This window comes from Mirounga leonina, unplaced genomic scaffold (assembly GCF_011800145.1).
Source record: "Mirounga leonina isolate KUSES-001 unplaced genomic scaffold, KU_Mleo_1.0 Mir_129, whole genome shotgun sequence".
Classification (NCBI taxonomy): Eukaryota; Metazoa; Chordata; class Mammalia; order Carnivora; family Phocidae; genus Mirounga; species Mirounga leonina.
Genome location: NW_023270323.1, coordinates 19819527 through 19843983, shown reverse-complemented (window position 1 = coordinate 19843983; position 24457 = coordinate 19819527). Strand labels below are relative to the sequence as shown.

General features: G+C 42.1%; 1 protein-coding gene across 1 annotated transcript; it reads right to left on the bottom strand.

Annotated features, from left to right (window-relative positions):
* Positions 1-23585: 23585 nt before the first annotated feature.
* LOC118010845 (keratinocyte-associated protein 2-like) lies at positions 23586-24032 on the bottom strand. The gene has a single exon (XM_035005561.1). The coding sequence runs from the start codon at positions 24030-24032 to the stop codon at positions 23586-23588; it is 447 nt and encodes a 148-aa protein (XP_034861452.1).
* Positions 24033-24457: the final 425 nt, after the last annotated feature.

The window sequence follows — 24457 nt, the reverse complement described above, 5'->3', positions numbered from 1 at the left end:
GTAATCTTCTAGATGGGACTAAAGACCATTTGGTGGGATTTCAGTCATTCCAGGAAGGCTTTGATGGTGCAGCCTCTTTCCTGGGCCCCTCACATCCCTGTTTCCCTCTAGTGCATTCTGTCATTCCCACTTTTAGAAAATCTTTCCTTTAGCTAAAGATTGTGCATCTGATTAAATGCAGATATCTCTAACAGGGTTTACACCTTAATGGGATTCAGAAAGGATGGTTTGAGTACCTGTTCCCTGTGAGTCTAGTTTTGGACAAGAGCATGCGTTCGTTCGGGTACCTGAGGAAGCAGATGTTGAGATGAAGTCAGAAGTGCAGTGGGTTTGTTGGTGGGTGGTGCCTGTGAACAGGAATGTGGGAGGAGGGCGGGCTGGCAGGGAGAGCCCCGGGCTCTGATGCACACCCGACAAAGACTCGCCCAGCCTGGGACTTTGGAGCATAAGCTGCCCATTAGGACAGCCCCATGTTGGGTGGAAATGGCCAGGGTTAGCACTCCCTGTGCTCAGTCACCGACCGCAGTCTGTTCCCGAAGAGCATGGCTCCAGCGTGAATGCTCAGGCAGCTCCTGAAAGGGCTGCAGCTGGAGGCTGTCCGCAGCTGGCCTCCTCACAGCAGAATGGCAGGTTCTTTCTGGAGGGACACCCAAGTGGTGCATCTCCAAGGTGTGCCAGCACATACCTTCTGTGAATAACGTTTTTTAATCTGAACAGGGGAGATACTGAGAACTGCAAAAATTCTTGACAAGACCACTCCATCCAAACCGCTGCACTGAGAGACTTAAGCAAATTTTAACAGGCTTCTAGCAGCTTAAGGCTATGTCCCTGGGACTACCCAGCCCCCACGGCTGACAGAAGAATGTACGGTCTGTTCTAGCCAGCACCTGACGTCCCTTTCCTACAGCACTTACTAAAAAGGGCTGACAATTTCAAAGCCATTTTCTATCCTTTTGGTATGTGCAGTATCCCTATAACTTGGGAGTGTCTTTCTCAACTATCCGAAAGCCATTCCTCTGTGATGTAATCATTAGGTAGGGTAGGGTTTCTGTCTCCCAGGCTCTGTGGGAGGATAGCATCCTAGCTTCCGTAACTGCTGGATAGTGGACAGAGCTGGCCTACCCACATTGACACTCACCAACTCTGTGATTTTTCATTGAGCCTCTGCTCCTCTTTCTCCTCCTCTCTTTTCCTCCTCTCTTTTCACCACTTGAACTAATGTCTAGTTTTGCTTTTTTTTAATTAATTTATTTTATTTACATTCAATTGTCAACATATAGTGTATCATTAGTTGCAGAGGTAGAGTTCAGTGATTCATCAGCTGCATATAACACCCAGTGCTCATCACATCACATGCCCTCCTGAATGCCCATCACGCAGTTACGGCTTCCCCCACCCACCTCCCCTCCAGCAGCCCTCAGCTTGTTTCCTATTAGTTTTGCTTTATCTTTGACAATACTAAGATTTGCCTTTCCTACCTCACAATGCTGTGGGGACTGAACAAGTTAATGGAGAAAATAAAAGTATTTTGTAAACTGAGGAGCTCTTTACAAATACAAGTGGTTGTCAATGTGAAGGCATTGCATGTATTTTCCTGAGAGACAGTTTTTAAAAAAATACATCAAAATATTTTTTCTGTTAATATGTCTCCTTTCTAAAAATGTAAACAATATAGAGAAAGTGATAATACCTATAATGCTCCCCCTCACAGATATTGTCAACCAAATGATATTTATCATTTCATTCTTTTTATGCAAGCATAAACATATAAAAATATGTAAGTGGGATTCTACTTTGTGTACTCTTCTATAATCCACTTGTCTCATTTAACAATGTGTTAGGGCATATGTCAGTGTTAACTGATACGGATCTCCTTCCTTATTTTTAATGGCTGTGGAGTGTTTCATTGTATGCTCATTGTGACTATTTAAGATCCTCTTCTAACAGATATTTTGTTTCCAATTGTTCAGTATTTTTAATAAAACAGCAATAAACATTCTCATCCATACATTTCTGTTTACCCATATAGTAATTTCTTTAGGATACATTAAACAATTTTTTTAAGTTTATCTTTTTAGTAATCTCCACACTCAATGTGGGGCTCAAACTCATAACCCCAAGGTCAAGAGTTGTGTGCTCTTCTGACTGAGCCGCCAGGCACCCCTCTTTAGGATACATTTCTAGAAGTGAAATTCCTGGGTGTATTCTAAGGGAATATACATTTATTTAAACTTTCTATATTGTTGACTTGTTCTCCTGAAAGGTTATATGGATTTACTCTCCCATCCATGAGCATGTCAATGAGTTTCCTTACTTCTGCACCAAGGGATTTTGATGGGGCTGGGGGAGGGGGATGTCAGAACGAGTGGATGGGATCCTTGGATTCCTAGAGTGCTCAGAGGGAGGGGTTACTGTAGAAGGGATGGGGGAGGGGAGGTAAGCACTGATCCCAAAAGCTGGGCTTAGAAAATAACCTGCTGCCTGCTTTCCACATGGTTCCATTTGGTGCCAGGTCCCGGCTTGCCTGCCATTGGGCAGCACCCATGCCAAGCCAGCAGAAGGCCAGCACGCCTTTTCCTAGGATGTGGCAGGCAAACAACTGTAGGGGCTCTCTGTGGGCCTGGGCAGGCAAACGCCTTCCTGCCCAGCATTGAAGAAAGCCCTGCCTGCAGCTATACCTGCCTGGCTCAAGCTCTTGTCCCATCTTGCACATTAAAGAGGAACGAGGTTGACGTGTCCCACAAAGGAAAGTTGATCAAAGGCTGGACAGGGTGCCAACTCTCAGAAGTGGTGCTGTGCCTGAACTTGGGGCCCTGCCCCCAGGAGCAGACATTTATCTTGGTTGCTCCAGGGAAGCCTTTCATGCTATTTTGGGGTGGGGTGCCTGGGCAGAATAAGGAGGGGAGGAGAACAGGGAGTCACATTTTACCTGCTTCCACGCTTCTGGTGTACCAGCTGCCAGGGTTCCTCCCTTTCCCCCTCTTTTGTATTTTCTTTATTCATTTTTCTTAAGTTGGAAAGATTTGAGTGCATCACTTCCATGGAAAAAAACTTAAAATACAAATCTAAAGGTCATCCGTTATGTATCCATTCTAATGCCATGAATGTCTTCGAGATATATATTACCTGCCATCTGCCGTCTCAGGGGTTAGTATTTTTCACGTTAGGTTCAGAGCCCCTCTTCTTGTTTGCATCTTATGCTAAGCAGCTTTAGGGCACAATTGCACAGCTGCTTAACAGCTGCTGCCCAGACTTAGGGCAGGAATCCTGTTGGAGGGTCAGTGACATAGCTTCTGTATGCAGTTTCCAGGGCTCTGAGATTTCGGGAACAGCCAGGGCTGCTCAAGCAAGAAGTGAAATGGTCCTACAAGATATGCTTCTCCTTTGTCCGGGGAGGGGAGAGAACTCTGTTTGCTTACCCGTGGCCAGTCCCAGCATGTCTCAGGAATGCTTTCCCTTCCTTTTTCGATGCTACTAGAAGAATGTGAAAAAAGGTGGCACAGAGGGATGCAGACCTAATTATCCGTTGCCTCAAATCTTTAGTACCCACTACTCCTGGTTTGTTTAAATCAATGAGGTGGTGCACTCTTGAAGGGCAAATTACTTACCATAACCAAAGCCATGCAATCATACTCAGTAGATATTTGTAAATTTATCAAGTTGCAGAAGCATTAGAAAGGGCCCCAAAATGCTAAAGAGGGAAACTGTCTGGACATTAGGGCCATGCTCAGGGTGACAATACTTTTATGGGGTCACCGTGATGTGGGAAACAAAGGCAAAAGGGAAATTATGAAATTTCCTTACTACCTACAGCCCATTGACAAGTCCTTGAAACAGGCAGAGTGACATTCCTCTAGGGACTCAACTGCCTCAATGTTGACACTTTGCTAAAGGCAAAAAGCAATCCTAGCCCAACACCCCATCCCCACCCCCAGGATCCTGTAAGTCTACTTTAACATATAAAACTTCCTTTATCTCTACTCCCCAAGATACATGGCGGCAATCATCCCCCAAGCATATGACCCACCGATATACATCTGAAGGGTCTCATGACTAAGGTTTTATTAGACAGTAATAAATGACCTTTTCCCAAGAACAGCTAGCCCCTCAGGGTCCTGGAAACCTTGCTTCCAAAATTCCTTAGAGTTTATCCTATCCCTAATCCCCTCGCAACTTGAAAGTATATAATGGGCCACTCCTCCTGAGCCCCGTGCTGTTCTTTCTGCCCACTAGTCCTGCCCCGTGCTTTGATAAAACCATCTTTTTCCACCAAAGATGTCTCAAGAATTTTTTCTTGGCCATCGGCTTCAAATCTTAACATCTTTCCTACATCAACCACAGGTCAAAGTCAGCTCTGTAGGCCCAGAGTTAGAGCCTAACACATGGAGAGCAACCAGCCTTTTTGTGAAAGGAAATGGGAGTACCAGCTAATTGATTGATATCAGAAGATTTCCCTTCCTTGGATCTAGAATGTTAATGCCTGCCATCAAACACATGCCCTTCCTGCTAGCAGAGTACCTGGGAAACTGAAGCGTGGACTGAAAACAATAGTTCTGTGCATCAGCCCAGGCAGACTTGATGAAATTTGGTGCATCAGCTTGTCTCCAAGCAGCTTTCTGCAGTTAATGTGATGGGACTAGTTGTTTCTGTTGTGTGTAAAACTCTCCTCAGTCATTCGTTTCCATTGCTATACAGAGAGTTAATATCATCCATTACATTTTGATCTGATTATATTACAGAAGACTGTAAGTCCCCTACAGGAACTTTATATCTTTTCTTGAAGTCCTGAGGGCCCAGTGCAATCATTTCAAAACTACTCTGTTATCCCAGACATGCTTTAGTATTAAGCCCTGGGAATTCAGTAGCATTATTTTTCCAGTAGACTTTCTAGCATATTTGTAGAATTGTAATTTTATAGCTAGTTCGGAATTTCCATATACATCAAGCTTCTCTTTCTTTTAAGTATTAAATATAGAGGATACAAAGATAGACACACGTATTGGTTTTCTTCCTTTACTGATCACAAAGACAGAAAAAAACAAAAGGGTCAGGAATAGGAAACACACAGGACTGAGAGGAATGCAAAAAATCCTGTTGGGGTGGGGGGGGAAGCAAGAGAAAAGGAGAGAAAACTGCATATGACAAAAGATGAAAGAAAGGGGGGTGCAGGGAAGATGAAAATATGGAAAAAGCAGAATTAGCTGTGGAAGCCAGTGTGGCCAGGTAAATTCAGTGTGGACAGTTGTTGGAAAGAGCCCGGCTGGGAGTGAGGAATCTGGGGTATTAGCCCCGTATCTGTCAAGCTGTTCAACCTAAGCAAGTTACTCTACTGCTCTGGAGCTAATTTTCCTCTTATAAAGTAAGGAGATTGGGCAAGGTGACTTTCTGAGGTCTACCGTAGCTTTGTCATTCTCATTCCAAAGTTTAAGGAGGAAATACTAAAGCAACTCAAGACTCTTGTCTTCTGGGAGAGCGTTTCTCAAATCCTAGACCAGAGGACTATCATTATTTCTAGTTGTAATCTTTTTAAAGATTATATCCAGTCTTTGATCCCGTCAAGTCTGTCTTGAGCTTTGTTAATTTTTACTTAGAAGGACAGTACTGATAAATGATTATATAAATAATTATGGTGGGAAAATGGAATGATAAACATTAATAAATGGGAATGAGCACATTTAGGACAACTACAATCTGAAACCAAGACAGGGGTAAGTGCCTTAACACAGCCGTACTTGGGAATGTGCTGCCAATGTGTCTGGTGCAGAAATAGTCACCATTTGAGCAGCTCCATCATTTTTCAAGCCCTGGTGAGAGAGAAGACATCTCACGTAGGCAGCTATCAGCAGAGGCCATCTAACAGTGGCACCAGACAGTGACAAGCAGCATAGATTGGCAGAAAATAAGCCACATCCATATTTAATATCCAGTGCATGTAGGGAGGTTTATCGCTCTGAAAATCTCTGAAGTTCTATCTCATAGAGGATGGAAAACTTAAAATATTTAGGTTGCAGAAAAGCTCTGATGAGCGATTCACTCTTCTTTTGGCTTACATCTCATCTCTTCTGACTTTTTTTTCTAGTTTTGTTTAACTTAAAAACAGCTCCTATGAGCTTCTTGGAAGAATGCCTGTGTCTTCCTCTTTGTTGTATGCAGCACCAGCTAGAGAGTCTATCACATCGTAGCTGCTTAATAAATGAAGATCGAGTGAACAAATAAACAAATGAAGCCCCTTGAGGGCTCCTCAGAGGAAATTATGCTCTAGAACTGAAGCTATTTTAAAGGCCTGCAGCAGAACTGTGTAAGAAGTAAAAGGGAGTGGCAGTGAGACTTCTTCAGAACCCAGAGAATTGAAATTGTAAAGTCAACACACAATGGAAAAGAGTAGGTTTTTGGAGAATTATCCTGAAAGCAATAACAAAATAGGCAAACAAATGAACAAAAGAGAAAACAGAATGTCTTCCAGGTCCCAAGGTGGGGAAAACAGGGCTTGGCTACAGCATTCCATGTTGCAATCAACATTGCTAAGAAAGCAGTAGCCAACAGAACAGGGATGATTTGAAAGGAAACAGAAAAACAGGAGTCTGAGAATCAGAGATCAACTTTGTTCACCAGTGTAGGGTGGGAGCCTGGATGTCCACACACAAGACAGGTGTGCCTACATTAGGATATCCTCATGGTGAAAATGGATTAGTCAGAGGAGGCTAGTTTGTTCTGATCCTATATTCTCTTAGCACAAATATTATTTGATTTCCATGGAGATTTCCTTATAGGGAACAATTCTGCTGATGTATCTCTTTGCCCTAAGTTCAGCTCCTGTAGGAAGTAGATGCTGAGAGAGAGTTGGGAGTACAGAGATGTATTTGGGAGGTAATGACCATGAACCATAAAGGGAGAGGAAACCAGATTGTGCAGGGAGAGCCTCAGACTGTGATGTGGATCTGAACAAGCCTTGACCAGCTCAATAGGGTGTTCTGGAACAAAGTTGAGAGGAGTCCTGCATTGGGTAGACACACCCAGACCCTAGCACTCCCAGTTTGTACAGTACTGGCTGGGGCTACCCAGGAAGAGCGTGGCCTTGGCTTGAACATGAAGCATATCCTCAAGGTACTACAGCTAGAAGCTGTCAGCCAACTGCCCTCTCAAAGCTGAGCAGTGAGCTCTGTTGAGGGGTCTGTGCAGCACACCTCCCCAGCTGCTACACAATCCAAGGCCATTTCCAAATCTCGTATTCAGTGCTGACTCTTACCAATGAATTGTGGCTGGAGAGTTAGATGCTTGCTTTCTCAGCCTCCCTGACAATTGGAATGAAATGAGACCTGGTTCTTGCCCATGGGGTGGCTGGGAAGCTAACTAGGTTAAAAGACAAACAAAGCCTTATGGAAAGAAAGCATTTTCCCTCTCCTCCAACCAGCTGTTTTCTGATTTTCAATGCAGTATTGATGTCTAAAATGGCAGCCATCTTGTAACCATGAGGCCATAAGCAAACATGCTAAATGGTATAATTCCTTGGTGACATTGATGAGACTGATAGACCTTCTTGTTGAATAAACAATAAATAATGTTCTTATGGTTTAATTCATTGTTTTTTGTTTGTTTGTTTCTCCTGTTATTTGCCGGTGATAACACTCATTGCCCAGTTTGCGTAATATTGCCTATATGAAGTTTCCATATCATACATCTTATTTTAAATTGTAAGTTGGCATTCTGCCTTACATATCAATTTCTTATTACTTTGGTTAGATTGAGTCAGTCCTTGTGAAATCAATATTCACTGAGTACACTGAGAAAATTAGTTTTCAGGCCTGAAAAGTTAAAGACTAACCCTCGAAAAGAGTGACAATGTATATTAACCCAGAGTCTTCCCTTAGTTTGAGCTTCCCAATCTTAGCAAAGGGAAATGCTTTCATTAAAACCTTAGGATAAAGTAAGGCTATATGTCCTAGTCAGCAACAAATTTTAAAACATTAAAAGCTTGAAATCTGTAACCTATTGGGTTGTTTTTTCTGTAGTAAAGAAATGAAGCAGAGAAGAAGACTTGTGAGAAGATCGGTGACCTTAATTGGGGGGGACACAGCTCACTTAAAAGAGGGAGGCAGGACCTCATACTCCTTCTTCCCTTTGATCTCTAAAGGACTCCCCGTTGGTCCCACCAGAAGCCAGAGAGCAGGAGGGCCCTGTCATACAGCCCATCAGTCCTGTTTCCTGGGTAGAAAGCACAATTGAGAAGAGCTGAGAATGGATCTGAAAGACAAAGGGAAGATACCCAGTCTTTTCCTTTGTTCCCTGGCAGAGAAAGGGCTCAACATCTTTAGGACTAAAGCAAGGAAGAAAGAGAGAAGGAAACCAAGGCTGGATCATCTGCACAGGGGTAGGAGTTGTTCTTCAAAAACAGAGTTTCTGAAAACACAAATAGATAAAAACCAGGCTTTCAAGTAAGACCCAGATTCAGCAGGCTCTCCAGGGAGGTGCTGAGGAGGTTGTTTGCAAATTTACCTTTGGCATGTATCAAAGGAAGAAGAGTTCTCATTTCAACTAGTTAACTAGTTATTTCGTCCATGAAAATATATGTGGAAATGAATATTCAAGTGTTGAAAAGAAAAAAGGGAAAGTGGAGCCAAGTGGGAAGAAGTCAGGGGTTGCGGGGGAGGGCAGATTGGCACTTACCGAGGGAAACAAAGTTTTCCAGAAACTTTCAGCTTATGACTCATTGCCCAGAATTTTGTCACATGGGTGGTGGGCACCCCTAGCTGTGAGGGAGTCTGGAGAAGTCAGTGTTTCTACCTGGCACACTGATGCTCTGAACTAAGTCAGGTTTCTGGTAGAAGACACAAAGGGGAATAAATATTGAGCAGTAACTAGCTGTGTCTACCATCTTATAGAAAACTAAAACTCACAGATTTGAAAGGATCTATCCCAAAATTCAAAGATGGAGCTGGGATTCAAATTCTGCTTTTTGACTCCAAAGCAAATGCTTTTGTCCACTGGGCTATGGAGCTGTAATGGAAGGTTGGTGCTGGCTTCTTACCTTAACATGTAGCATGAAAAAACTGTTACTTATTAGATACCAGAATCTAATAAGTATGTTATAATTATCTATTTAAGGGCTGGTGTTTATTCTGTGGGAAATAAAGGCTTTGGACATTTTAAGGAGATGAATTAATCTCATCTGGAGTCAGGAACACTGGATATTGGTCCCAGGTTTGCCACTGACTTATGATGTAGATAAGTCACTTACTTTTCTAGGTGACATTTTCTTACTGTCTGTGAAATGAAAGTAACAATACCATCTCAAAACTCAGATAGTATGAAATGTAACGATGATGTTAAATGTTTAATATCCATGGATAGAGTGTTTTATTTTTTTATTTTTATTTTTCTATATAATATCTTTTCTTTTTTTTTTAAAGATTTTATTTATTTATTTGAGAGAGAGAGAGAGATAGTGAAAGCAGGAACACAAGCAGGGGGAGTGGAAGAGGGAGAAGCAGGCTTCCTGCCAGGCAGGGAGGAGGGAGCCCAATGCAGGGCTTGATCCCAGGACCCTGGGATCATGACCTGAGCCGAAGGCAGACGCTTAATGACTGAGCCACCCAGGCACCCCAGATAGAGTGTTTTAAAGATTTATTTATTTATTTGAGAGAGAGAGAGAGAGCCGGGGGGGGGGGGGCAGAGGGAGAAGGAGAGAGAAACTCAAGCAGACTCTGTGCTGAGTGCAGAGCTGACATGGGGTTTGATCTCACAACCCTGAGATTGTCACCTGAGCCAAAAAACCAAGAGTTGGACACTTAATCAACTGCGCCACCCAGGTGTCCCCATGGATAGAGTGTTTTAAGGAAAAGTCTAAGACATGTCAAACCAGCATTTTTGACCATAGTATTCATCAAGAACATTCCAGATAGAGACAGGATAGATACTACCCCCATTGGATGAAGTAACAGTGGGATTAAGTACAACCAAAATCTAAGCGTTTGGAGAATTATGGTTAGGAACATGAACCACAGAGAATAACAATGCTTCCTTTTCCTTTTCCTTTTCCTTTTTTCTTTTTTCTTTTTTTTTTTTGAAAGAACCCTTCAGCCTTTTTTGAGCTCCTGGAACTGAAGCAGGCCTGTTGGGGAGGAGATGAGCTGCTGCAGAGGTCATTGTAGGGAACCTCTTCTAACATATGGGGTCCTGAGGAAGCTCTGTGGGATTCCAAAGCTGCCACACATCGTCTCATTTCAAAGAGAACATGTGAAAAATACAACTGCAGCAGCTACTGTGATATGCAAGACAGTGGGAATTGGGACTAAAAATCAAGGGAAACTCTTGATAACAGATCCATAGTATTTTAGAGCTGGTGGCAACCCAGCTTCAAAGAACACCTTGATTTGTAGGTTTTCATTTAAAAATGCTCCCTTTGAAAATGAGTAAATGTCCTCACAGCTGTTGAGATGATCTACAAATACAGATGGGCAGAGTTGGGGCACTGAATTCTAAGTCTGCACTTTGGGAAAGTTGCTTCATCTTTTCAATGTATTTCCACCTCAGTAAAATGGGATAGTAATATAAGCTCTCCTGGGTTACTCTGATTAGACAAGATAACACATGTAAAGCTCTTGGCACACAATATGTCCTCCATAAATTCTAGCCCTTAATCAGTACATATCTATAAGCAATAAGAATTACATAACCATGGGGGAAAAAAAAGATGGCGGAGGAGTAGGGGACCCTATTTCAGCTGGCCCCTGGAATTGAGCTGGATATCTACTAGGCCACTCTGAGCACCCACGAAACCAGCCTGAGAAGTAAGAAGATCTGGATCTTTACAAACAGAATATCACAGGCATTTGGTTTTGAGGTACAAAGTGGGGAGCCGTGATTCCGTGGGCAGATATTGGAGGATAAACGGCAGCGGGAGGGTGCCTGGCTGTGGGGATCCTACACTGCCGGTGAGCAACAGCCTCAGGCGCTGGGGACCGGGCACAGACTCGTAGATCAGTAGCTGCGGGGAAAGGACTTTAGGGCAGCCCCCGGGGACAGAAACCCAGAGCAGGGGGGTTGCGCGCGCGACCTGGGAGCGGCTGGCGGTTTTAGAAGCACAAAGGGCAGAGACGAGCCCCGACCTGGAGGCAGGACTGGGAGCGCTGCGGAGGGGTGCACAGCCCAGGACGCTGCAGTTTATAGCAGCACAGACAGAAATGTAGACAGTGTGGCCTGGAGAGCTCACTGAAGAACAGACTGCGGTCTCTCTGCTCTGAGGCAGAGGGTTGGAAACGGTCTCTTCTGCTCTGACTCGCAGAAGAGATGCGGAAAGCTGCCAGGGAAAGCTGCCAGAGAACAAAAGCCCCCAAAACTGATTCCCACTGAGCCCATCCCCTGCCACAGGGGCGCAGGGCAACTCCGCTGGAACAGGGTTGCCTGAGTAACAGGCGACAGGCCCCTCCTGCAGAAGACAGGCTGAGAAAACAAGAGGCCAGCAACCCTAAGGTCCCAAGAAAATAGGTGCATCTTGCTTGGGTTCTGGTCAATAATTTGGACTCTATACATTCCCTCAAACACCCATCAACAGAATGACTAGGAGGAGGAGCCCCCAAAATAGAAAAGACTCAGAGATTATGACTTATGCTACAGATTTACAAATGGATGCAGATATAACCAAGATGTCGGAGATGGAATTCAGGCTAGCAATTGTGAAGACAATGGCTAGAATGGAGAAATCAATTAATGGCAACATAGAGACACTAAGGGCAGAAATAAAAGGTGAATTGGCAGAACTTAAAAATGCTATCAATGAGATCCAATCCAATCTAGATAATCTAACAGCTAGGGTAACTGAGGCAGAAGAGAGAATAAGCGACCTGGAAGACAATATAATAGATAAAAAGGGAAAAGAGGAGGCCAGGGAAAAACAACTCAGAATCCATGAAAATAGAATCAGAGAAATAAGTGACACCATGAAGCGTTCCAATGTCAGAATAATTGGAATCCCGGAGGGAGTGGAGAGAGAGAGAGGACTAGAAGATGTATTTGAGCAAATCATAGCTGAGAACTTGCCTAATCTGGGGAATGAAACAAACATTCGAGTCCTAGAGTCAGAGAGGACCCCTCCCAAGATCAAGGAAAACAGGCCAACACCCCGGCATGTTATAGTAAGACTTGCAAATCTTAGAACCAAGGAAACCATCTTAAGGGCAGTTAGGGGGAAAAGATTCCTTACGTACAGAGGGAGGAACATCAGAATAACGTCAGACCTGTCCACAGAGACCTGGCAAGCCAGAAAGGCCTGGCAAGACATATTCAGGGTACTAAATGAGAAGAACATGCAGCCAAGAATACTTTATCCGGCAAGGCTTTCATTTAGAATGGATGGAGAGATGCAGAGCTTCCATGACGCAGAAACTGAAAGAATATGTCACCACTAAGCCGGCCCTGCAAGAAATATTAAGGGGGGTTCTATAAAAGGAGAAAGACCCCAAGAGTGATATAAAACAGAAATTTACAGGGACAATCTATAAAAACAACATCTTCACAGGCAACATGATGACAATTAATTCATATCTTTCAATAATCACTCTCAACGTGAATGGCCTAAACGCTCCCATAAAATGGCCAGGGTTGCAGATTGGATAAAAAGACAGGACCCTCCATATGTTGTCTACAAGAGACTCATTTTGAACCTAAAGGTACATCCAGACTGAAAATGAAGGGATGGAGATCCATCTTCTATGCCAGCGGACCTCAAAAGAAAGCTGGGGTAGCAATTCTTATATCAGACAAATTAGATTTTAAACTAAAGTCTGTAATAAGAGACACAGAAGGACACTATATCATTCTTAAAGGGTCTATCCAACAAGAAGATCTAACAATTGTAAATATCTATGCCCCCAACATGGGAGGAGCCAACTACATAAACCAACTGTTAACCAAAATAAAGAGTCATATTGATAACAATACGTTAATTGTAGGAGACCTCAATACTCCACTCTCAGCAATGGACAGATCATCTAAGCAGAAAATCAACAAGGAAACAAGAGCTTTGAAAGACACATGGACCAGATGGACCTCATAGATATTTACAGAACATTCCACCCTAAAACAACAGAATACTCATTCTTCTAGAGTGCACATGGAACTTTCTCCAGAATAGACCATATACTCGGTCACAAATCAGGTCTCAACCAATACCAAAAGACTGAGATTATTCCCTGCATATTCTCAGACCACAATGCTCTAAAACTGGAACTCAATCACAAGAAAAAAATTGGCAGAAATTCAAACACTTGGAAGCTAAAGATCACTCTGCTCAAGAATGTTTGGGTCAACCAAGAAATCAAAGAAGAACTTAAACAATTCATGGAAATCAATGAGAACAAAAACACATCGGTCCGAAACCTACGGGATACTGCAAAGACGGTCCTAAGGGGGAAATACTTAGCCATCCAAGCCTCACTCAAAAAAATAGAAAGATCCCGAATTCACCAACTAACTCTACACCTTGAAGAACTAGAGAAAAAGCAACAAACGACGCCTAAGCCATGCATTAGAAGAGAAATAATTAAAATTAGAGCAGAAATCAATGAATTAGAAACCAGAAACACAGTAGATCAGATCAACGAAACTAGAGGTTGGTTCTTTGAAAGAATTAATAAGATCGATAAACCACTGGCCAGACTTATCCAAAAGAAAAGAGAAAGGACCCAAATTAATAAAATTATGAATGAAAGGGGAGAGATCATGACTAACACCAAGGAAATAGAAACAATTATTTGAAATTATTATCAACAACTATATGCCAATAAACTGAGCAATCTGGATGAAATGGAGACCTTCCTGGAAACCTGTAAGCTGCCAAGACTGAAACAGGAAGAAATTGACAACCTGAATAGGCCAATAACCAGTAACGAGATTGAAGGAGTGATCGAAAACCTCCCAAAAAACAAGAGTCCAGGGCCTGATGGATTCCCTGGGGAATTCTACCAAACATTCAAAGAAGAAATAATACCTATTCTACTGAAGCTGTTTCAAAAAATAGAAACAGAAGGAAAGCTTCCAGATTCATTCTATGAGGCCAGCATTACCTTAATCCCCAAACCAGGCAAAGACCCCATCAAAAAGGAGAATTTCAGGCCGATATCCCTGATGAATATGGATTCCAAAATTCTCAACAAAATCCTAACTAATAGGATCCAACAATACATTAAAAGGATCATCCACCACGACCAAGTGGGATTTATCCCCGGGATGCAAGGGTGGTTCAACATTCGCAAATCAATCAATGTGATAGAACACATTAATAAGAGGAGGGAGAAGAACCATAGGGTCCTCTCAATTGATGCAGAAAAAGCATTTGACAAAATACAACATCCTTTCCTGATTAAAACTCTCGAGTATAGGGATAGAGGGAACATTCCTCAAGTTCATAAAATCCATCTATGAAAAACCCACAGTGAATATCATTCTCAATGGGGAAAAGCTGAGAGCCTTTCCCTTAAGATCAGGAACACGTCAAGGATGCCCACTCTCGCCACTATTGTTCAACATAGTACTAGAAGTCCTAGCAACAGCAATCAGACAACAAAAAGAAATAAAAGGTATTCAAATTGGCAAAGAAGAAGTCAAACTCTCTCTTTTCGGAGATGACATGATACTTTATGTGGAAAACCCAAAAGACTCCACCCCCAAATTACTAGAACTCACCCAGCAATTCAGTAATGTGGCAGGATACAAAAATCAATGCACAGAAATCAGTTGCTTTCTTATACACTAACAACGCAACTGTAGAAAGAGAAATTAGAGAAACGATTCCATTTACAATAGCACCAAAAACCATAAGATACCTCGGAATAAACCTAACCAAAGAGGTAAAGGATCTATACTCTAGGAACTACAAAACATTCATGAAAGAAATTGAAGAAGACACAAAAAGATGGAAAAATATTCCATGCTCATGGTTCGGAAGAATAAACATTGTTAAAATGTCTATGCTACCCAGAGCAATCTATACCTTCAATGCCATCCCGATCAAAATTCCAATGACATTTTTCAAAGTGCTGGAACAAACAATCCTAAAATTTGTATGGAATCAGAAAAGACCCCGAATTGCCAAGGAAATGTTGAAAAAGAAAAACAAAGCTTGGGGGCATCACGTTGCCTGATTTCAAGCTATATTACAAAGCTGTGATCACCAAGACAGCATGGTACTGGCACAAAAACAGACATATAGACCAATGGAACAGAATAGAGAGCCCAGATATGGACTCTCAACTCTATGGTCAAATAATCTTTGACAAAGCAGGAAAAAGCATGCAATGGAAAAAAGACAGTCTCTTCAGTAAATGGTGCTGGGAAAATTGGACAGCCACATGCAGAAGAATGAAACTCGACCATTCTCTAACACCATTCACAAAGATAAACTCAAAGTGGATGAAAGACCTCAATGTGAGGCAAGAATCCATCAAAATCCTAGAAAAGAACATAGGCAGTAACCTCTTTGACATCGCCCACAGCAGCTTCTTTCAAGATACATTTCCAAAAGCTAGTGAAACAAAAGCAAAAATGAACTTTTGGGACTTCATCAAGATAAAAAGCTTCTGCACAGCAAAGGAAACAGTTAACAAAACAAAGAGGCAACCCACAGAATGGGAGAAGATATTTGCAAATGACACTACAGATAAAGGGCTGGTATCCAAGATCTATAAAGAACTTCTCAAATTCAACACCCAAAAAAACAAATACTCAAGTCAAAAAGTGGGCAGAAGATATAAAAAGACACTTCTCTGAAGAAGACATACAAATGGCTAACAGACACATGAAAAAATGTTCATCATCATTAGCCATCAGGGAAATCCAAATCAAAACCACACTGAGATACCACCTTATACCAGTTAGAATGGCAAAAATGGACAGGGAAAGAAACAACAAATGTTGGAGAGGTTGTGGAGAAAGGGGAACCCTCTTACACTGTTGGTGGGAATGCAAGTTGGTACAGCCACTTTGGAAAACAGTGTGGAAGTGCCTCAAAAATTTAAAAATAGAGCTACCCTATGACCCAGCAATTGCACTACTGGGTATTTACCCCAAAGACACAGATATAGTGAAAAGAAGAGCCATATGCACCCCAATGTTCAAAGCAGCAATGTCCGCAAAAGCCAAACTGTGGAAAGAGCCAAGATGCCCTTCAACAGATGAATGGATAAAGAAGATGTGGTCCATATATACAATGGAATATTACTCAGCCATCAGAAAGGATGAATACCCAACTTTTACATCAAGATGGATGGATGGGACTGGAGGAGATTATGCTAAGTGAAATAAGTCAAGCAGAGAAAGTCAATTATCATATGGTTTCACTTATTTGTGGAACATAAGGAATACTATGGAGGACATTAGGAGAAGGAAGGGAAAAATGGGGGGGGAGGGTGGGAATTGGAGAGAGAGATGAACCATGAGAGACTATGGACTCTGAGAAACAAACAGGGTTTTAGAGGGGAGGGGGAGGGGGGATGGGTTAGCCCGGTGATGGGTATTAAGGAGGGCACGTACTGCATGGAGCACTGGGTGTTATACGAAAACAATGGATCGTGGATTCCCACATCAAAAACCAATGATGTAGTGTATGGTGACTAACACAACATAAAAAAAAAAAAAAAAAAAAAGAATTACATAACCATGGTTCCTAGCTCTTCTCACTTGCCCTTAGAGACACAATGAAAGGAGGCAGATCAACAGAGGAAATGCCCAAAAGTTGGAGCCAGACAGCCCAGGTTTGGAGTCTTGCTCTGTCTCCTCTGATGCTGTGCTCTTCACTCAGTCTCTTTACTTCTCAGGACTCCAGTCCCTTCTCTGTTTTTTTATTTTTTTTATTTTTTTATAGGGTGGTTTTTTTTTTTTTAATTTTTTTATTCTTATGTTAATCCCCTTACATTACAACATTAGTTTTAGATGAAGTGTTCCATGATTCATTGTTTGTGCACAACATCCAGTGCTCCATGCAGAATGTGCCCTCCTAAATACCCACCACCAGGCTAACCCATCCTCCCACCCCCCTCCCCTCTAGAACCCTGTTTGTTTTTCAGAGTCCATCGTCTCTCATGGTTCGTCTACCCCTCCGATTTCCCCCGCTTCATTCTTCCCCTCCCGCTACCCCTTCTCTGTTTGAAGAAGAAATGTGTCTTTCCTCTTGGACCCTTGCTTTGGCAGCCTGGTACCAATATTGATGTAAATAAACTCAATCCCTTCATTAACTTCCACAAACAGTTCATTCACAGTGAACATATAATGATCTTTAAAAAACTCTTACTGTGGGTTCATAATGACCACAGAAAGATACCTTGCTGCACAGAGTGCCCACAGTCTCACTTGGAAAACCTCCAATTATATTGATCTCCTCTCCTAACTCTTTCCTCCCAGTCCTCAGTCATTGTCTCCCTCTTCAACTTGCCCCAAGAATGCATTCAACCCCATTCTTCTTCCCTTTTTCTCCTTTATTATCCAGAGAAAGTTTCTTCTTCTGCAAGAATCCTTCCTCTGCAGTAGGTACCAGCCTATTGCCCTCTTCTTTATAACAACTAGCTTATCAAAGTATTTCTCTCTCCATAGAAGTAATTTTCTTACCAGCTACAAAGAAGATAAATTTTTCTCTGATTATTTTTCCTGAACTTCTTAACCTTTAGAATGCCATCAACGATTCTGTTCTTGGAAAGAAACTGTATTGGATATTTTCCATTTGCTCTTCAAGATCTCTCCCCACTTTGCTCTGTGCCTGGAGAATTTCACCCATGTTGATGGCATCAGGGGCTCCCTTGCCCTTGGCTTCTGGTGGGTTTGGCTAGTGAGAGGCAGTAGCAGGAGATTGGAGGATGGGAAGAGAGAGCCTTTAGGGCATTTACTCTCTCAGCTCCCATCATGCCAGGTCACTGCATGTTGGATGCATCCTCTACTGAAGACTACTACTGAACTTACCCCCTGTCCATTGATCCTTCCCTGCAGTGACTCTTATGGATTCTGGGAGGTACACTCTCTCTCCTTGTAACTTCAGGCCTAGAGATGGTCCCAGCTCCTGCTGTAGCTGGCCCCAGGGATGCTTCATTTTTTCTTATGGGTTTCCTTTACCTTGTCTACACCTTTATTAATGGTGTTTTTATTAAACTCTTCTCAATTACACCATTTAAGTATGTCATTTATTTCTAGATACAGCAACCTGGCCATTTATTCACACTTTCGTTCCTTCATTCCCTCAAAAATCATGGCCAAGAACTATTCCAAGTAGGTCATGAAGGTGAATAAGAAGACATATTTTCCATGAGCTCAGTTTTGGTGAAGGAAACAGGCAAGTGAACAGATGGTAACAATGGAGTTGTAACAAGAGGATTGTTAGCTTTTTTTGCTTTGAGAGAATATGAGGTTCTTAACTTATTTTGGGGAGTCTAATAGAGAAATGCTTTCTGAAAAAGACAATACTTGTATCAATCCTTGAAGGATGAGTTGGAATTAGCCAGGTGGATGGGGAGGATGAAAAAGAGAGGATGTACTAGAGGATGGAACAGTACGGAAAAAATGCTAGACCAATCAAAGGGGACCAGAGTAGAGGTAGCACTTGAGTGATGGAAGACTGGATCAGTCAATAAATGACCTCTCTTTACTCTTAACAATGGAGAACAAACTGAGGGTTGATGGAGGGAGGATGGTGGGGCGATGGTATGGGTGGGTGAAGGGTATTAAGGAGGGCACTTTTTGTGGTGGGCACTGGGTGTTGTATGTAAGTGTTGAATCGCTGAATTCTACTCCAGAAACCAATATTGCACTGTATGTTAACCCCCCCCCCAAAAAATGACCCCTCTCTCTCCCTCCTCTCTCCCTTCTCTTTTTTATTTTGTTCTTGTTTTTTACTATGGCAAGAATTTTATCTTCATCCTGAACATGGTGGGGAGCCAGAGAAGGATTTTGTTCTAGAAATATCTCTCTGGATGTAGCGTGGAGAATGGTCTAGAGGGTGGTGCCTTGAAGGTAGTGAAAACAGCAGGAAGAATAGAGAAAAGGAATAGGTGAGAAACAAGGGCTTCAGCTATGGTCATAGCAGAATGGATACTCAGGTAGGAGGACTTGAGGGAAAGTCTATGTGGGTAGGCTTTTTATTACACCGTCAGCTTCTTTCTCATTTCAAACAGGGGACATAGAAATACAGGAATGACAAGGAATTGGAAAGTTCTAAGTCTGTCTATATCCTAAATTAGGCTTGCATGTTCTGAAGTTCAATATCATATAAATGCTGTAAAAGATCAAATAATACTAGGATGTATCTGTATCTGTAACAACATCAGCCCCATCCAAATAATGAGTTATAGAGCAACAAATCCAAGCTTCCAAAGGGCAGACCACCAACACAGAGAGTTCTTTCTTCTGTGCTGGTAGGGATGGTGGCTGCCTTCCATCACCTGTTCCCTGGCTGCCTTTATTCTTCAAAGAACAGGCACATGATCCAAGCAGGCATCAGAATGCAGTGAGAGCAGCAATTAGTTCTGGTGAGCCACCTATTGGAATTAGTCCAGTTGAGAATGAGTTAGGAAAACTGCAACTGGAATTGTTCTTTGCACAAACCTTATTTCTCTTCCCTCTTCAGGTTTTGGTGGCAGGAAAGAAGACAGAAAAGAAAGAGGCTCTGGATTCTGTAGCAGTTTGCCTTGGTTCAAAAGTAACAGAATTGAAATGAAGCTGTTGAAATAAAAATTGGAGTGCTTTCCCTGCACCTAGTCTCTCTGTGCCTGTCCCTGAGGATGGCTCCTGTGGCAGAAAGACCATTTTTGTCTTTATTCTCTTGTGGGCTTCAGGGATCTCTCATTGGAAAAAGGGATCATAGGGCCATGACAAGTTGTTACTGGCTCTGCCCTTCAAATATGCTTTCTTGACAACATCAAAGGTATATCTTAGTGCTGAAGAGCAGGGCCTTGGAATGTCAACAGCTCGGGTTTAAACCCTGGCTCTGACTCTTGCTAGCTGTGTAACTTGGGGAAAGTTGCTTAATCCCTCTGAACTTGAATTTTCTCATTGGTAAATGGGAATGTCAATATTTAGCTCAAGGGGGTCAAGGGTGAATTAAATGAGTCAAAGTATAGGTTACCTGGCCCAGAGTAAGGATTCAAAGAGTGGTAACTTTTACCATTCGAACAGTAAATTGGAGATGAATTTGCCAAATTAAGAGCCCAGGCCTTCACTTTTGTGGTTGCCCTCTACTTAGGCTGGAAAGAAGCAGAAGCCTTCAAGAATGTTGCCTCAGGTTTGGGTTGGCTTTCACCTTAAGGAGGGATGATTCAGTGTGGAATGTTGGCTGCCTCTACAGTGAGGATTCTCATGGGTCTAGTTTTTTTTTTTTTTTTTTTTAAAAGATTTTATTTATTTATTTGAGAGAGAGAGAATGAGAGAGAGCACATGAGAGGGAGGAGGGTCAGAGGGAGAAGCAGTCTCCCGGCCGAGCAGGGAGCCCGATGCCGGACTCGATCCAGGGACTCCAGGATCATGACCTGAGCCGAAGGCAGTCGCTTAACCAACTGAGCCACCCAGGCGCCCTCATGGGTCTAGTTTTTAACTGGGCTATCTGGTATTTGAGTTTTCTGTCCAGGAAATCAACTGAGGAAACACTGGGATAAGCATGTGGCGAGAGAGCTTCTCTAATTTGGTAAACTTTACTTTTACAGTGTTATTACATGACTTATAAAGGAATGTTTTCACTGATTTTTGGGCCTGAAGAAGCAAGTGCTACCACTCCAACTGGCTCTTAGCCATGAATTTGGTATCATTCCCAATTCAAACCTGCATTATTTATACATTTGCAGTGCCACAGTAGAGCTGACCGTTTCTCTTTTTTAAAGGTACCTCTTTTTGGACTTCCCAGCATGCCATGTCCCCTTTCTTCTTCCTTTCTTTCTGATAACAGAGAGCCAATGCAGTATGCTGGCTAAAAGCAAGAATTCTAGAGCCAGACTGCTTGGGTTTGAATCAAGCTCCATCACTTACAGGCTATGTTGCCTGGGGCCAAGAATTTATCTTTCTGTGGCTCAGATTCCCCATGTAGAACATAAAGACGAATAATAGGATTGTTGTGAGGATTAAATGAGTCAATATGTATTGGATGTAGAACAGATCTGGGTAATAGTAAGTGCTGTATGTGTGCCATGAACTATTCTAGATGTTTTTCATACATATGATTAATCAACCCTCACAATAACGTTATGAGTAAGCACAATTTATTCCCATTTCACAGGTAAGGAGCTGAAGCTTACAGAGGTTAACTAGTGTGAGAGCACATAGCTAGTAAGCAGAGAAGTAAATCCAGTAAAGAATTAAACCCAGGTTTTTCTGCCTACTTTCAAAGACCATGTTCTTAACTACTACTTACCCTGTCTCCCATAGTAGGTGCTGTGCTTTGTTTTTGCCTTTTAGTGTTGTTTTTTATTTTTTTAAAAAGATTTTATTTATTTATTTATTTGAGAGAGAGATAGCGAGAGAGAGAACACAAACAGGGGGAGGGGAATAGGGAGAGGGAGAAGCAGACTCCCCGCTGAGCAAGGAGCCCCATGCAGGGCTTGATCCCAGGACTCTGGGATCATGACCTGAGCTGAAGGCAGACACTGAACCTACTGAGCCACCCAGGCACTCCTAGTGTTTGTTTGTTTGTTTTTAATTCAATTAGCCAACATATAGTACATCATTAGTTTTTGATGTAGTTTTCAATGATTCATTAGTTACGTATAACACCCAATGCTCATCACATCACGTGTCCTCCTTAATGCCCATCACCCAGATACCCCATCTCCCCACCCATGTCCCCTTCCACAACCCTGTTTCTTTCCTGGAGTCACGAGTCTCTCATGGTTTGTCTCCCTCTTTGATTTCTTCCCAGTTTTCCCTCCCTTCCCCTATGATCCTCTGTGCTATTTCTTATATTCCACATATGAATGAAACCATATGATAATTGTCTTTCTCTGATGTATTGTTTTTTAAAAACACATTCTTCTCCAGCATATTTGGCAATCTTGATGTGACCTGGCTACCTGAGAACAGAATCTCTCTCCTGACTACAGATACATGAACACTCAAAATGAAAATGGATGACTGGAATTACAAATTCCCAGAAAGCACTGGTAGCAATCATAGGAATAAATAAGTCAATTTGTTCACTGACTTACTGCCTTAGACTGGGTTATATCCCAGCTCAATTCCAGCGTGTCTCTTAGCCTCTAGCCTTATCCCGTCCTTCAAACAGCTTTGGGATTCATCTAACTTTTCAAACTTTTGTTCTAAATTACCCCTACACATGGAAAAGTGCTTCTAGCAAGTCTAGGGGAGGCATAGTTTAAAGCAGTCTACTATAAGCATAAGATTTCTTTGAAGACTTGCATTTTATCTTAAAAATTCATGTGGATTTTGCTTATTTCCTGTTCTAATTTTTTCTTTCAAATAAATGTTTTATTAACAAATTAATTTTAGAGTCACAGAAAAGTTAAAGGGACAGTAAAGAAAGTTCCTGATTCCCTTACCCAGTTTCCCCTAATGTTAACATCTTTTATAGTAATGGTACATTTGCCAAAACTAAAAGATCAACATTTATACATTGTATGCACTAAACTCCAAACTTTATTTGGATTTCCCCAATTTTTCCACTAATATATTTTTCTGTTCCAGGATCCTACCCAGGGTACCACGTTGTATTTAGTTGTCATATTTCCTTAGTCTCTTCTGGTCTGTGAAGTTTTTCAATCATTCCTTATTTTTCATGGCCTTGATTAACTGTTTTGAATGGTACTAGTCACAATTTTGTGGGATGTCCCTCAATTTGGTTTTGTCTGATGTTTTTCTCATGATTATATTGGGGTTATGGGTTTTGAGGACGAATACCATGGGGATGAAGTGGTTTTCTCATTATATTTAAGGGTACTTCATAGCAACATGACTTATCACTGTTGATGTTAACCTGGATCACTTGGTTAAGGAAGTGTTAAAACAAGGGTAAGGCAAACACTACCAGGTTTCTTCACTGTAAAATTATTTTTTTAAGTTTTTTTTTAAATTAGTTTGTTAACATACAGTGTAATATTAGTTTCAGGGGTATGTAAAATGATTATTTTTCCCTTTCCCTACTCTCTTCTTAGAAATCTGAGTCACTAAGCCCAGCCCACACTCACAGGGATAGGAATTAAACTCCACCTCCTGGATTGGGGAATATGGACATATATTATTTCAAATTATTCTGTAAGGAAGATTTGTCTCTCCTGCTCTATTTATTAATTAAATCATTTATTTATATCATTTTGGATCATTAGGTGTGTCTAAACATAATACTTTCTACTTCCAAATCTATGAATGGAATTAACTTTTCAGAAACATGTGTATCCTGAGGATTCTGAGAAACACAGACAAAACCCATGCCCCACTAGGTCACTTCCTTGCTTCCTCTGAATCATAAGCTTTAATAATAGTTATGAATGAAAGAATAAATGAATGACACAGGTGAGCATGATCATTACTGTTGTCTGAGGGTAACGATGTTTGACTCTAACACCAGTGTCTGACCAAATAGCTACTCATATTTCCTTTCCTTTCTTTCTTTTTTACAAGGAATCCACTTTATTGGACATTCGGGGCCAGTTTCTCGATTTGCCCCTCCCTGTGATCTTGGCCAGTATGAGGAATGGAATTGTTGTCTGGTACAGAGTGGAGGGGATCTTGTTGATGTGGTAGAGACCAACCATGGAAAAGGTGAAGCAGGTGCTAATGCAGACCTGGTGGATGAGGCCAGATGCAAAGAAAGCCAACAGGAGACAGAGAAGAATCTCAGAGAAGATGTTTTTTTGGAATCCTTTGCCAAAGACAACATTCTCCAGATTACTGATGGCGGTGAGAGAGAAGACTAAAAGGCTGGAACCCGGCAGCCCCCTTCCCTTGATGGTGAACCACTGGGTGCAGGCCACCTGGAGTCTATATATGTGCATCTCTGCAGAGAGCAGCAGGGACAGGAGGGAGGAGAGTCCCAGCGCCGCGCCGGTACCCATGGCCATCAGGCCCGGCCGTTGGCCCTATGGCTGCCAGGCCAAGAAAGAGGGAGCCCAACTGGAACAGTTGCCGGGCATATATGTCATCCCCTTATATTTCTCCTTTTGATATTCCTTAAGACATACTCAAAATGTTTTATTTATTTTTAAAGATTTAGTTTTGAGAGAGAGAGAGAGAGTGCGTGCACACACAGGGGGATGGGGGTTAGGGGTAGGGACAGAGGGAGTGAGAAATTCAACCAGACTCCACACTGAGCATGGGGCCCCATAGGGGCTCACTCTCACAACCGCTAGATCATGACCTGAGCTGAAACCAAGAGTGGACACCTAGCCACTGTGCTACCCAGGCACCTCTAAAATTCTTTTGTATTAAGACTACGTGTTAGAGGAGTAGCTGATGGAGCCATTTTGAGAAGGTGACTTTAAACTAC

What these genes read in the sequence shown, in the direction of transcription:
- LOC118010845 (XM_035005561.1), bottom strand. Translation starts at nt 24,032, where the DNA reads ATGGCCATGGGTACCGGCGCGGCGCTGGGACTCTCCTCCCTCCTGTCC.